Genomic DNA, 15,817 nt, shown 5'->3' with positions numbered 1-15,817 from the left:
CGTTCAGATTCTGCCAGCTGAACAAGGTCAGAGGGCCACTTAGCTAGCCGTCGTCTTGGTGAGAAACCCTGGAGAAAAATATAACACACACAAGGTCTCTCTGTTTTGTTTTTGCTCACTTCCCCTTCCTCTTTTTCTTTTCTTAACTTGCCTCCCTAAGCCATGTCTTCAAGATTAATACATTGTGACAACACTAGCTTTAGAAGGATGTAAAAATAAAGCCGAAAACAAACAGTCTCACACCCATGTGCATGCAATTTTACACATACTGAACCGTGCATACAAACACACACATGGCAGCGAGACCCAAAAGGAGCATCTTTCTTGGTTGAAGCTCTGAGCAGCTCTGATACGCTGAGCACTTACTCTAAGACCTGACTGGCTAAATGCTTAGCTCTGATTTTAGAACTTAAAGGGTCCATATTTCTTTTGATGTTTCTATACATATTCATGGTAAAACTGGCCTCTTCACTCGTAGACGAAGATACAAACACACACACACACACACACACACACACACAATCACAGAGCTCCCACTCGGCTGCAGTCCTGGGGCCTTTTCTGACATCTGCAATAGAGGAGTGAGGAGAAGCAGAGCAGAGGAGGCAGATTAGGGATATTCAAGTGTAACTGCTCTGTGAGTAGATTTAGTCACAGTAAGGCCCTCTTACTAATCCTAAAGAAGGACATGATTTATATAAGCCTATTTGCTTTGATTTATCTACGTCTCCCCTTATCTTAAAAACACAGAATCTAAAAGTTTGGTTAAGAAGTGCTACTTTAAAGAGTCAAGACACAACGCTTTCTGATATTGTGCAGAGTGGAACTTCCAATGAGGGCTGTTGTCTTTAAACAGCATTTGTGAAAAATGAAATCAGATGCCTCCTTTGAAATCTGTCCAAAAAATGCAGCTGAAGACCAAACATGTGCACACAAAGACTGAACTTACGATTTTACTTGAAGTGATAAAATAATTGAGAAATCAGAACAAAAGCAAGGAATTTCTAAATTGGCCTTTTTGTCCTGAATTCATATGGAAAGCAGGTCGCTCGTTTTAAAAAATAGAGACGTGTTTCTCTTTTTGCCCGCTGGCGCTTTCTGTCTCATGATCGATTTCCAGACTTAAAGGCTGCACTTAATCACAGGGTCAACAAAAAACACATGAAACACACAACATGTGCTTATGCATTTGTCGACTCATTCTCATATGCATAACAGACATGAAGAAATGTTCCAACATACATTTAAAGACACATGAAAGCCGATGTCTTTGTGGACACATGAAGCGCTGCTACTGTTTTATGACGCATTCAAAGTTGAAAGTTAACGTAAGCTTCCTTCTCCTCCTTCTGGTTTGTGGATGAAGCGGAAAGGAACTGCAACACACACACACAAATTCACACACTCAAACCTGAGATTTCACACAGCAGTGAGCTCGTCTGGCCTTAAAACGGAGCAGCCGTGCCCCAGGCTCACACACACCATTCCTATATGTTTTGATTAATCCCTTGGCATATTAGAGCAACTGTAAAATAAGTGAAAAGTGGTATTGTTTAGCAGGGTAAAAGAAATGATATTATTATCTTGAGAGTGACTCCCAAAAATATCATTTAAAAAAACTAAAAATCCAAATGATGCACAAAATGAAAAATATAAACAGTAAATAAACCTTGTCCTTTTTCCTCACTTTTTCTAACCTGCTCATTTAGTTCTAAACACACGTATAGAAAACAATAAAGATCAAACTTATAGATGGAAATATTTCCTTACTCGACTCTTGCTCTCTTCAAGCATTATTTAGAGCGACATTGACCTTCCAGGTTTTGTAAATCCATGCTGTATGAACCCAATTTGCCAACCCAGAGACTAGACATCATACCAGTTCAACTTTACAAATTTAAAAAGTTTAAAAATGTGAGGACATGTGTCAAATTAACTTTTTAAAGAGTGGTTTCCTTGTGCTCCTCTTGCAAGAAGACACTGGTCTCACTGCTGTTTTACAGTAAACGTAGCTGTGTGAGCTTTTAGAGGCCATTTAGAGGCCATTATTCAGACAAACCATGGTGCAGAGAGAGCAGACAGAGAGGGCCTCTCTCACTCATACCTTTCACCACCTCCACTCTCCATCATCTCAACCTGCTGGGAAGATACAGCCAGACCCTCCCACATACACACACACACACACACACACACACACACACACACACACACACACACACACACACACACACACAAACGTACACAAATGCATATACATCCATACATCCACTTAAAACCACGGACACACACAAACTCAAAGGGTTATCTGAGCAGATTCGTCTGGCATGACAACACACACACACACACACACACACACACACACACACACACACCACACACACACACACACACACACACACACACACACACACACGCACACACACACACACACACACACACGACACACAGACACACACACACATCTACCGATGCCTCTCTTTTCTTGGACATACATAACAAACACCAAACAAGCAGCCTATATTTGCTCCAGATGAAGCAGATGGTCATAAGCCACGTGCGCTAGTTCACTCATGCGAGACAAATACACACAATCTAAAAAAATAAAAATAAAGCTGTGTATCACACATCGAGCCTTGGGGTGCACATTAATGTAAGCCGTCACTTCCGAGCGTGACCTATGGCCGAACGCGTGACTCAAACATGCTAAATTTAGTTACATAAGAGTGGAGCAAAAAGCTCACCAGCATGCCAGCCAACACTAAAGGGATGCCTGCAGGCCAGCGATGAACAATAAAGGAGGAAGAGCAGAGGAGTGGGATGAAGAAAAGATCAAAAGAGAAGAGGAGGAGCGAGGAGGGGAAAACGTAAAGGAGGTAAATGGAGGGGAAGAAGAAAGAGGGTAGGTTAGGAAAGAGGTCAGGAAGATGCTTGGGTGAGAGGGCTCTGCAAACACAAATTGAAATCATGTAGAAAACAGTGTTGAATTATAGCTCACTGTCAGATTGCAGCTATAGATAGAACTAGTAGACCAATGTATTCACACCTTTTGAAGTACTGTTGTCACTTTTCCACAGAATAAGCTTGCTTCAATGAAACATGTGCCTTTAAAATTAGACAAACATTCTTATTGACACTATGTTGAAGACACTCTTTATACCCTCAACAACGACCTCCTTTCTGCCAACACTGCAGCAGAGGTTGAACAATCCTGCCTCCACCGTCTCCTGCAGACGGTGGAGAACGACATAGAGAAAACAGTGTGATGTGGTGCTGCTAGCCACAGTCTGATGACCTCACCAGAGCGCTACGCGGCACTCATCCTCCCTGTGCCTCGTCTCTGTCACACACATGCACACGGAAAGTGTGAGAGAGAGAGAGAGAGAGGGAGAGGGAGAGAGGGAGAGAGAGAGAGCTGTCCTCCTCATTTGGGTCCCCTCCTGCTGCTTGCTGCAGCTCCGGCCTACACATCCAACCTGAGGCATGTACAGGGACGACACAACTCTTCACATCACTCATCCGCACAAGCCAAATTTAACCATGAGGATGTACATTTTAGTATACACAGAGAGCTCCCATTGCACGTTGCAAACTACTTTCATTTTGTAATTGCTATTTTACTGCATTAGGGGAATACCAAATAATAAGAAAATCCTCTTCTAAATACCACTGAGAGCCGCCATGTGAGCGATCTGTTAGAACCACAGAGACATTGATGAATTAAAGCAATCTTCTTAAACATAAAGTACCATCCAGAATAATCCTGGGAGTTATTCACACACTGTGAGACAGTAATTCCACGTCATTGCATATGTAGGAAGATCTGATTGCACTTCTTTTTCCAATAAGATTTCCAAGACTGAAACGTTGCAGCCACTCAAAGTTTTCCACTGACTTTGACCTACTGCAGGAGGGGGGTGTTTTTTTTTTTTTATTTAATGAAATCTCAGTTATTTGAGTTATCTTCTTTTTAAAACTGGATAAATCATTTTCACACACATGAAAATGAAATCCATCATCCTGCTTACAATTCACTTGTGTGGTACATCTGTGCGAGTGTGCAGATTCAGGGTTGCTGACCTGACGGGTTAAGTGAACAAAGTGAGCCTGGATCCAATAAAAGGTATGACTGAGCGTCTGGGAATTGTGAAATATCATTTATTTGTTTTCAGGATACCGCTATTAAATATTCCACTGCACTAATTTGACACGTGTGGCTCTCAAAACTAATAGGTGCTAGAAAGTTTAGCCAAATCTTCAAAAAACAAAACACAGTATCTTTGGTTTCAATAAAAAGTTTGCTGCTGAAATTTAATAAAGCATCAGCCATTTCCATAATGTGGGCCATGTGGATATTCATCTTTGGGATTCTCATTAGATCACATGAGAGTATTTTCTTGGGTCCAAATGGTAGACTGTATAAAACATGGACATTGTCTCAGTTACGTCAAACCCATTGGTTTTTGAAGAGGCGTCATGAAGCAACAACGGCAGTCACCATATTAGAAATGCTACCCTAGTTGTGTCAAAGTCAAAGTCCTCGAAGTGGGCAGATGGGGTTCAAGCCTGACCAGTGGTTCCTTTCCCTCTTATCATTCCACATTCTCTCTCTGATTCCCCACTCTATTAAATAAAGGCTAAAACCCCCAAAATACAGTTTAGAAAATAACAAATGCTACCTTTTCATAACTTCCATTAAATCTAAAGTAAGAGGCAATAAAGTGAAGTTGAGGCGGGCCTTTAACCTCCTGGCAAACAGATATAATGCTCCTGCCTATTGGACAAATTAGCAACGCCCCTAATTCTGAAAATGTGTGCATAACTCTTCAGATAATCTAAATCAGTTATAATGTTGGTTGTTTGATGATTGTTTGATTGATTTGAACAATTAAGAAATTATTGACACTAATGCCGTTTTAGTATCAGGCTGGAAACATATTTACTTCTGCTGTAAAAGCGGGCATTTTAACACAGGAGCTGTGGAATCTATGGCTTTTGCAGCCTGCCTCAAGTGGACACTGGAGGAGCTGCAGCTTTTGCACTTTTGCGTTGGCTTTATTTTTCAACTTTGGAGCTTGCTGCTTGATCCAAACATAACCATGCCAAGAGGATTTAACAATTTCTGCACTGAGATGTCCTCAAGTTCATAAAATACTCAATAAAACAATGAAAAATCAACGCTGAACTCTGACCTCCATAAAATCTATCACAAACTCTTAACCGCTGAAGATGTTTCACAGCTCATAAAATCCATCATCAAAACAGAGTGGAAGAAGAAAAAAAAACCCTCAAGGCCAAAGTCATCAGGGTAGTTCAGTCAGCAACTGGCATTACTTCCAGCCAGCGCTCAACCAATCCTCTGTGAGGACCAGTAGAAAATCATGACTATAACCAATAACTGACCCTGTTACTCATCACACACACGCACAGAAAAGCACACTCACACAGTGTGTCCAGTCAAATCCAGTTTCCAGAAACCCCTCCTCTTTCTCTTTATTACAATACACGTATAACTCATTTAGGCTCCTTTCTTCCAATTCTCTGACAATTTAAATCCCATTCCCAGGTCACCCGGACTGTCAGAGGCTGTAAAAGTGCTCGTTGTGCAGTCTGTCTGTCCCAGCATGGCTGTGGTAACACTGCTGGCTATTTCCTCTCAGCATAAGGTAATCATTAGATGTAAGAGGGAGCTGGCAGCAGCAGGCTACGTAAAAACGGGATATCCTTCAATTTCCAGATCCGTTGCAGGAAAAGAGTCTGCTGTAGTAATTTAGAAGTGTGTGGATATTTCAGATGAAGAAGAAGCAAGTGAGAAGACTCAGAGCTCAGTGGCACTGAAACCAGAATGAAACCAGCCTAAAAAGTGGCTTCATAATTCCATTTCAAATGAGTTCAACAGGAGGGATAAAAGTTTGTCAGGTGGGCTGAGTGTGAACTACTGTACAGTGTGCAACATACATTATGTCATAAATGTGTGTTGGGTGATTGATTAAAGGTAGGTTTAGATGGAGCATGGAGGAGAGAAGCAAGGCAATGTGATTTGAGGCAGGGTGAGAGAGAGAGAGAGAGAGAGAGAGAAAGAGAGAGTTCCTGTGGTTCAGACCTCTGTAATCAACATGCCAAACTCCTGATGTCTAAATCCACAACTCGGACCCAGACAGTCTACACATACGCTCAATACGCACACTTACACACACAGAAATGCACACCCCTACCGACATATGAGCACTGTGGTGATCTCTGCTCGCGACAGAGCAGGTCCCAAATAAACGAGAGACAATTGAGCATGAAGTAGTGGGACGGATGTGTAATTAGGACCTGAGTTTTTTTGATATCTAATAATTGTTTTTTGGGGTGTTTTGTGCCTTTATCGTAGAGATAGGACAGTGGATAGAGTCAGAAATCAGGAGAGAGAGAGAGAGAGAGAGAGGGGAATGACATGTGGGAAAGGAGACACAAGGTGGATTTGATGATTGGGGTGGATTCGAACCCTGGAGTACTACAGATTCCATACATGGGGCGCGCGAACTAACCAATGCGCCACCAGCACCCCTTGATATCTAATAATTGAGTGTCCACAGCAGCTTTAACGTTTTTGTTTCACCATTACATGTTTGTCTAAGATCTTTTAATATCCTCCACAACTTGTTACTCATGACTCATCCCTGCTCTCATTCCTCGTCTTTGAATCAAGAGCTTGATGTGGATGTTTGTCCGTGACCTTTGGCTACCACTCAGCTGAAAACATGTATCATTGGAGCGGCTCTTGGCTTATGGGAAAGATAACATTTGTAATTGTAAGACAAATAAAGTTTGAAATATAGCTCTAAAGTCCTAGATAAGGTTGTTGGAGTTATTACTGGGAATTAACAAACTTAAAGTATCAATGTTTTTTTTTTGCCTTATGGTTGGAATAGGAAATCTGTAAGGTCACAGCAGAGTAACGGTGATGCTCTCATTATAATCAGCCAATGCTTTACTACTGTAATAGCATCTGCTTGTAACATCAGGTGTCTCTTTAATGAACATGCGGCCAAATCATTCACGACTGGCTGGCTGCTCATCAACGTAAGCAACAGTGACATGGCCTCTTTTCATCCTTATGTTATTCACAGGGGGCGAGGATGGGGGGGGGGGCTTTGTCAGGCTGTAACGTCATCGTCAACCATGCTCTATTTATAGCGGTCACTCTGACACACTGGCACATGATGTCATAGTTGCATTTCTGTGTGCATGTGTGCTCGGGAGGCTATGGCTCCATTCAGCGTGGAGAGAGGTCTCCGTCATGTGGGAAGTCATTGTTGAAGGATGTGTCAGCTCATCAGATCCCACAGCTTAATCAGAGGGGAATTTATTCTGTGATGGGAGGAAAACTAAAGAGTAAAGCCATGAGAGGAAGAAAAAAAAAAAAAAGCATGTTCCTGTAGTGGGAGGAAAAAGATTAGGCTTACAGCTGAGGGAAAGTTTATCCGAGGGGAAAAAAGTTCAGTCTTTTCAATGAGAAATAAACTTTGTTAAATACCCGGTTTCTAAAGTTAGAACTTTTGTACGTCTGATTAAGGTGGTCTAATACTCAAAGGGGCTCTCAAGCAGTGGATTTAAAGTGACATGGATTATTTGAGCTGGAGAGCTTTGTCAGTTTGACTCGTAGGTAGTGTATTCGATGAATCTTAAAGTGATAAAGACAGCTTTAAGATCAGAGAGAGCAGTAGTGAATGTGGTGGCGGTCCAGGCCAACATATGACTCAGACTGAAGGGAATCCAGCTCAGCTGTCACTGAGGAACCATTGTTGAAGAGAAATAAAGAGCTGTATTGACTCCACTCATCTGCTGCTTCTCTTTGGGACCTATTTCAGTGGGAAGATGGATGACATGAGGGATTCTGCAGTTTAAGAACCCAGTGAAACCCAACAGTGCTGCAACCATTCCCCTCCACTCACCTGGGCTTGATCGAACACTTTTAAGACTTTAAGGCATGTCCTTTTTAAGTTTGTCATAGTGTTTAATTTAGTTTTTTTAAAGTCACCAAACTGAGCACTCAGCTAAGCTGATAATGAGTCAATAAGAGTGATAAGATCAAAGCAGAGATGAAAAGTTGCAAAGCGTAAAGTCATTATAAAACTGTTTAAACCAATGGGATTTGAAAAAACTTGTAGCGTTCACCTCTTCCAGCAACCTCACATTTTCATATTGTTAGTTTATAAATTATGTTTTTAATTTTTTATTAGAATTAGTTTAGTATATTTTGAGGTTACACACTGCATGATATGTTGTTATCAAGAAAAGAAATCAACAAAATTCACTGAAATAAAAAAACAGTAAACTGTATAATCACACTTCTCTAAGTACAAATTGAAATATGAAATTAGAAAATGTATTATGAAAGCAGCCTATTATATCATAAGAACATCCCTAGTCCAATGCGGTCTAACTAAATGTAGCTACGTCAAGTTTTGCGGCGTGTGGGCCCTAGTCTGCACATGTCACCCACTACATCTTAGCCTTCATGGTTAATCTTGGCCATCCCCTCTTCTTTGCTGCGCAGCACTAAGATTGTTGAGTCATCATAGTAATTAGTCATTTGCTTTTCAAATTGGCCCGAGATGAGAACATTTCTCCGAGACATTGCATCGTGATCCTGAGTGTGTGATCTTAACGAGATCTGTAGTTCTAACAAGACCACCTTAATGATACAAGTGAATAAAAGAGGTACAGAAAAAATATGTCATCTTCACTCGCATCACATCTGACAATTTAAAAAAATAAATCAAATATACTAAAGATGAAATCCAAACAACCAGCCTGCAGCAAATGTTCACCACAAAGCCGTCTATTCAAGCTGGGGACGAGCCTGTTTGCAAAAAAACATGCAACCATTAGACTATGACAGCACAGCTGACTGGGATCCCTCATGCGTAGGAAGATAGAAAAAAAAAACTGGGTCTCCCTGTTCGTTCAGGGTCACTTTACTTTGAAACTACAGAACAACATGGGTACATCCAGTTCATTAAGTCCAAAAAGAGCTCCAGGTCTCACTGGACGCTCTTAGATAGGAGCCAAGGGACAATAGGATGCTCCCAGAGCGAAATTAGGCATGAGTCACTGGAGAGAGCATAGATCTAATGTACTCTTCCCAAAAGAGACACAGCAAACATGCGGTTTTTATTAACACTGAGCTCTCAAATAGTTTGAGCAAGAAGTTTAAAGAGCCTCCCTATTGCTTTTATCGCATGTTCCAAAACCAAAAATCAAGATACAGGAAGCCAAAACTGGAACATAGGCTATTTCCGCTTCAATATTAAAGTCTGTTTTCACACCACATTGTCTTAACTCACCAGTTACGCAGATGATAGCTGCTTTTCCACATCGATACAACTTCAAACATCTGATTTTTCCAAGCATCATCACTCTGAGCAAAGGCACTCAAGTAAAGGATATTTTAACGTATGATATGGAAAAGAACAAAGACTTTAAATCCCGTCTATAAAAAGCATATTTTTTTCAGATCTGCTAATTGGGTTCCCTCTCAGTTCAGCCATGAAATGCTCCTGCTGGAAGAGAATTTGACACCTTGAGGTCAAGATGCTGCATGGAGAAAGTGCCGGAGACGAGAATGTTAGGTGCCTGGTCTCATGGTTTGTTTTGCTTGGGGGAAGATTAAGCTACACGTAAACCTAATGATGAAATGGCTTTAAGTGCTACAATACTCAGTACAATCATGTTAGATAATTCCCTTTTAGTTTCAGTCTTTCTGGGCTGTTTTTTTTTTTTTTTTCACAGTTTGGCTTAGCTTGATTTTCTTGGAATAGTGTGAGAAATGGATAATTCAACAGTCATCAACCCACACCTTAAGACATTCTTACAATATTGAAGCTCTCTACTAGCTTCAGAATTGTGGCCAACCATTAAACCAAATCCACAACAGGCTCCACAATGGCCGCAGTAGATGAGGGCGATGGTGTTTGTATCATCGTGCAGGTGCAGCGGTGAGGATCTCCAGTCATAGAAACTGACAGTAAGTGAGCTGCCATCCTTAAACAGGCTGGTCCCTCACCTCCACGTTTGACCTTTCCCACATTTCTGTTCCTTAAAAAGTCAGCCAGTGGTTGTGATAGTGATTGTATGCACTTTTATTGATAATCTGGACTTTCTAAAAGACTCAACTGAGAACCGTTTGTGATCAATTTAAAAGGTGAATGTATACTAGAGACTTGAGTTGACTCGATAAAACCATAAATGACTTACTAAATTGGACCAATAAAGACAAATAAGTCAAAACCTTTCACCGGGTGAAAATAAAGACTTGTAGACCTGACGTAGCCATCCACTTAGAATGCAATTCAGTACATTAAAAAATGAAATAAGACCTTAACCACCACTTTAAGTGAAGCTGTTGTTTCACTCAAGCTCTGTGTATGTGTCCCATTTCAACACAAGCATCTTCAGAATCAGCTTGTGCCACATTACTGTCTGTTTCATCTAGAGCACTTTAGTTTCCTCCCCAGAGAAAAAGACGAGTAACTAAATGTTTAAAAGGGGGGGGGTGCACAGATGGGACCTTAGCAAAGACAGAGAGCTGTTGTATAAAAACACACACACACACACACACACACACACACACACACTCACTCGTGCACTATATCGTGTCAAGCAATTGCAATACAAACGCACACATGAGCAAGCATACACAAAAGCGTGTACACAGACATCATGAGCAAGCGAATGTTTAAAATGTTTGTGAAAGCCAAACAATCACACACACACACACACACACACACACACACACACACACACACACACACACACACACACACACACACACACACACACACACACAGTATGAGTCCCTGTAGAGTATATCCTGAAGGGGGCCAGTGCATCCACACACAGGGTCAGGCTGAGAACAACAGATGATGATGCACATCTGAGTTTAATAGCCACTGGGACCCCGAGGTGCTCCCATGGGTGCTGTGCTGTACACCCAAAAACCACAGAGTGGGTGAGCACTTTGTGATGGAATTGACAAGTTTGAAAGGGATAAAAGAAAACACAAAAGTCCTTCAATATTACTGAATACATAGGACATTTTATTCCAAGTGTATTGTGAAGTATTTTTAAAGTGTGCAGTATTACACAAGCTGTATATCCATGTACAGCTGCATTACTTTGACATGCAAAATAGTGCTGAATGTAGGTCACACTTTATGCATAATTCATACTTTTAATTATTTTTCCAGAATTTAGATCGTATGAAATTTGACGAAATAAGTTAAAATAAAACAATATTAAATCGCATAACATGAGTAAGCTTTACTATCATACTTTTTGAAAACGTCGGTAGCCTACCTGGATTTGGAGTCTTCTTCATGCTCTGTGTTTTTTCTGCTCGTCCGCTTCTGTAGGTTGTCAGAAAAAGTAGCGCCTCGGTCCTCAAGAGGAAACCTGGGAACTGTCCGTCCACAACAGAGGAGGAGACTTTCTGCGCGCTTCTGCACTTGTTCTTGTGCTGCTCGCCCCCACTGCGTGTTGACACTGTGTGACTGAGGGCAGCGCAGATGCAAAAGTGCCGTGTGATCAGCTGAGCTCGATGATTTGCTCTTTACAGGGGACGCGGAGATTCTCGAGACCGCACGAGCATGCTGAGAGAGATGTGAGCGCACGAGGGGGGAGGGGGGGGTATCCACGCGCCTTTGCGCACGGTTTCATATTGAAGCCAGTACAGTATTTCTCCTGAGGGTTAGAGCTCGTCGCTCCGAGGAAACATTAGTCAAATAATCATTATTCTGGTACAGCAACTACAACTTAAACCAATGAAACGTCCATAGTTATTTCTTTCTTTCTTTCTTTCTTTCTTTCTTTCTTTCTTTCTTTCTTTCTTTCTTTCAGAGCTAACCCATATCATCATCATTAACAAATCCATGACTATACTATTTAGTACACTTATAATTATTACTGGAAGATTTCATTAATACTACTTTAATACTGGACTACTTTAATGAGTGAATAGACACGTTTAGCAGAAATGAAATGACTCTGTTACTTTTATTGAAACTTCTTTCTTTCTTTCTTTCTTTCTTTCTTTCTTTCTTTCTTTCAGAGCTAACCCATATCATCATCATTAACACATTCATGACTATACTATTTAGCACACTTATAATTATTACTGGAAGATTTCATTAATACTACTTTAATACTTTGATGAGTGAAGAGACACGTTTAGCTGAAAAGAAATGAGTCTGTTAATTTCATTCAAACTGAAATAGAGAATATTTCCACTTAGAATACTGGAGAATATAACTATATACTTCCTGTTCAGATGTTCATGTATGAAATGTTAAGTGTTTGACTTCCGATGTTACAGAGAAAATGCCACACTTTCTCTCATGTGGTTATAAATGTCAAATTTACAGGATTTAACAAGGTGAAACTTCTTCAAATCCTTTATTGGGTCATTAACCTAACGGAAGTGTGATTATACAGCCTGATAGTGTGAGCTACGTAATGATGGGGCCCACCCATGGCCCACCGTGTGATGTCTGGTGACGCACCTGCTCTAAAATGAGCTGAAAGATTGTCATCAAGCTTCTGAATCCAAAGTGAACTTAATAACTAGCTCATCTGTAAACAAGCAGTTCACTTGTAAAACGTGTCTTTTGCTAGGCTCGCAATTGAACTCAAAATACATTCTCGCCATCACCCCTAGGGGGCTCTGAAGGGTTCTTTAGCAAATGGTTTAAAGAAGACTTACTCTTGTGTTTCGTTGTAAACGCCACAGAGAACCAAACCGTGCTAACATTATATTTAACAGTCGACCTGCACCAAATGAAGAGGAGGAGGAGGAAGAAGTAAGGATTGGTAAGTATAAGACTATTTCAAGCAGAGGTGAAAACAACAGCTTCACAGCAGGTGATAGATGTAGGCTGAGTTAATGGAGTTATGAAAGACGTGAAAACGTGGTGTCTCTTATTAGCTGTGTTTTTTCTGTGCTTTTGTTTTACTTCAATTTTGCTGCAGTTCGTGTTGTTGAAAACATGTGGATTGTGACTTATCTAGTTGATGGAGTTGAATTGGTTAGGCTTCTACAAAGAGCTGCAGGTAAATGAAATGAGCTGTATGTCAGTGATAACATCAGGTTCGAGACAATTTTGAATTGAACACAATTTATTGCAATCGTCTTTTATTTTGGCACCTTAGTTTTTATTGAATTTTTACATAATCAGAGCACAACTTCAACAGGAATGATACAAACTTAATGAATGGAGAAGGGCCTACATTAAGTCAAATAGACAAACAAACAGCATAGGGGGACAAAGTGAATAAATAAATAAAAAATGTATGACAAAACAAAACACACCATTTCACAAAGTACTGTATACAAAGCATTACCATTTTTATTTGTTAAGCAGCTATTAAGATGTTCCCCATAAGAAAATGAAAAGAAGTCTTAATATGTTCATTTTATCAACATAACTCTTTGCATTAACAAATGAATTTTTCATCTATAATTCTGGATTAAACCCTTATCCCTCACCAGCCTTACTCTGAGTATGCTGGAAACCAAAACACATTATTTTGGTAACAATGCATACTCATCGGTTTCTGGATCGTGGTATTGGCAAACTGACTTCTCATCTCTTAGATTATGTTGAGTAAGTAACTACTGTTACTTTAGAAATTAACCAGGTTTGCTAGACAAGTTGTTTTCTACCTTTTTTTTTTTTTTAACAGTCATAATCATGGACTTTCTTACCTTGCTTTAAGACTGCCCTCAATCTAATTTGGGCTCATCCTTCAAAATGATGCTAATAATAAAAGATTTGTAACGCCTGTTTCGAACCAACAGAGGGAGACATTTTCCTGGGTGACATAGGGCAGCTGATGGGCAGGGCATTATTCAGCTGAGTGACCCATTTCAAAGCAGATTTCAATTTTAAAATTGAATTGTTCAGGTAAATAAACATTGGATGTGAACTACCATTGTCCAATACTGCGACAACTACATGAAGCAGATAAACAAACATCAAAAGCACCTCACAGCTATAACTACCAGTTTCATGACTATCTGCTATTCCTTGTGTTTTACACTTCATCACTGCAACACGTCTCTCCAAAACGAATCCAGATAGCAGATTCCTCATGTACACTAAATCCAAAACAGAAAATCACCACCCATCCCCCCTCGTTTTGTTTGTCAAGAATTCAGAATAATAATGATTTTCAGGTATCTGTTATTTGTTTTTAGAAGCTTATTAGTAACAATTTCACATTTGAGATGTTTTATTCTCTATAATAGATGTCCAATGAACAATTTATAGATGTAATGTATCTTGCAAGATGTCACTAAATTATATCATACATGCATTACGTATATCCAAAACTAATTTTACCATCAACTCAATTTAAAAATTTAAACCCACTGGTACATTATAATAATTGGAATTCCTCGCCCTCTAGGTCAATCTTCCTTTAAACTGATGCTTCAAATCTAAGAATTGTAATCCCTTTTTAAGACCAACAGAGGGAGACTTATACTGAGTTATACAACACAGCCATATCTCTGTGGCTGTGACCCATTTCAAAGCTATTTTTCAGGCCTCTATCTGATTTGATGACTTGATCATTAATAATGCATGAACCTGACACTTAAAATCAGCCTTAATGCTGATTGAACATGCTGCACACTGAACTCCGCACACACACACACATTACGGAGTTGAATTAAAATATTCAAAGTAGTAGAAAATGATTTTTTGTGTTGCTCAACTGAGCTTGGTGTGCTACAGAATTGGCCAGAAAAACACAGGAAGGGTTTATTAAAAAAAAAAAAAGAAGAAGTCAGCATCTTTTTCGGGTCCGACTGTGCCTCACTTCTCTGCGGGTGTGAGCGTCCAGCTGGAGAGATTATCCCATCCAACACGCGTCATCATCAATGTCGCCTCACAACAGGCCTTCAGTTTCTCTGCATGTGCTGTGTTTGTGTGTGTGTGTGTGTGTGTGTGTGTGTGTGTGTGTTTGTGTGTGTGTGTTACAGCGTATTCAATAATCGGCCCTGTTGGAGATGGCGGGTCGTGCGGCCATAAGCCGACCTGGAATTTTCTCAATAAAGGTCTAATCTTTATGAGAAGTTGTAGTGTGCTCAACGGAGATTTACTCTATATATATATAATCAATTTACCTTCACACCAACACCAGCTATCACGTAATATTTTAGTTAATCAACAGTCAGTATTTCCAGTTGCCTTTTGTGTGTGTGTGTGTGTGTGTGTGTGTGTGTGTGTGTGTGTGTGTGTGTGTGTGTGTGTGTGTGTGTGTGTGTGTGTGTGTTGTCTACTTCAGGGACCTTGAGGTGAATAGCTGCAAGAAAACAGCCAGGACCCCTGCACTTTGTGGCTAAAAGTATGTGGACGCGCTAACATTACGCTGTACATCCATATGTGATTTTGAATGCCATTTTCCAAATCAATTGGTATGAACCTGATCCTCTGAGAACCTAGATTATTCTAGAAAGCTGGGTTTGGGAATCTGGCTAGAGATTTGGTCTTACTCAGTTACAAGAGCATTGCTTAGGCTGTGAAAGAATGTTTCACTCAGTGTCAGAGGTCCAGTTGAACCTAGGGTTTTGTTTGATGAGATAGAGGTCAGGGCTCTCTCCAGGCAAGTTTTTTTTTAGTCTGAATCTTTCATTTATCTGAATCATTTAAAGTTGTCTAATTGAAACAGAATACGTTCTTCCCCATATTGTTGCAACAAAGTTGGAAACACATATTGTCAACAACCTTTATTTATTTATTTAGAACATGATTGACCATGTTTGCTGTTG

General features: G+C 40.2%; 1 protein-coding gene across 1 annotated transcript in view; it reads right to left on the bottom strand.

The window, feature by feature from the left end:
- Window positions 1–11,544, bottom strand: part of septin9b (septin 9b) — a 75,444-nt gene extending 63,900 nt beyond the window's left edge. Inside the window, exon 1 of the mRNA XM_065958184.1 lies at window positions 11,344–11,544. Within this exon, the coding sequence (XP_065814256.1) occupies window positions 11,344–11,365 (22 nt within the window). The 5' untranslated portion in view covers window positions 11,366–11,544. The remainder of the gene's footprint in view (window positions 1–11,343) is intronic.
- Between the last annotated feature and the right edge of the window lie 4,273 nt (window positions 11,545–15,817).

The sequence above is a fragment of the Labrus bergylta genome, chromosome 1 (genome assembly GCF_963930695.1).
Source record: "Labrus bergylta chromosome 1, fLabBer1.1, whole genome shotgun sequence".
NCBI lineage: Eukaryota > Metazoa > Chordata > Actinopteri > Labriformes > Labridae > Labrus > Labrus bergylta.
Note: the sequence above shows the minus strand (reverse complement) of the source record. Positions and strands in the feature narration are given on the sequence as shown.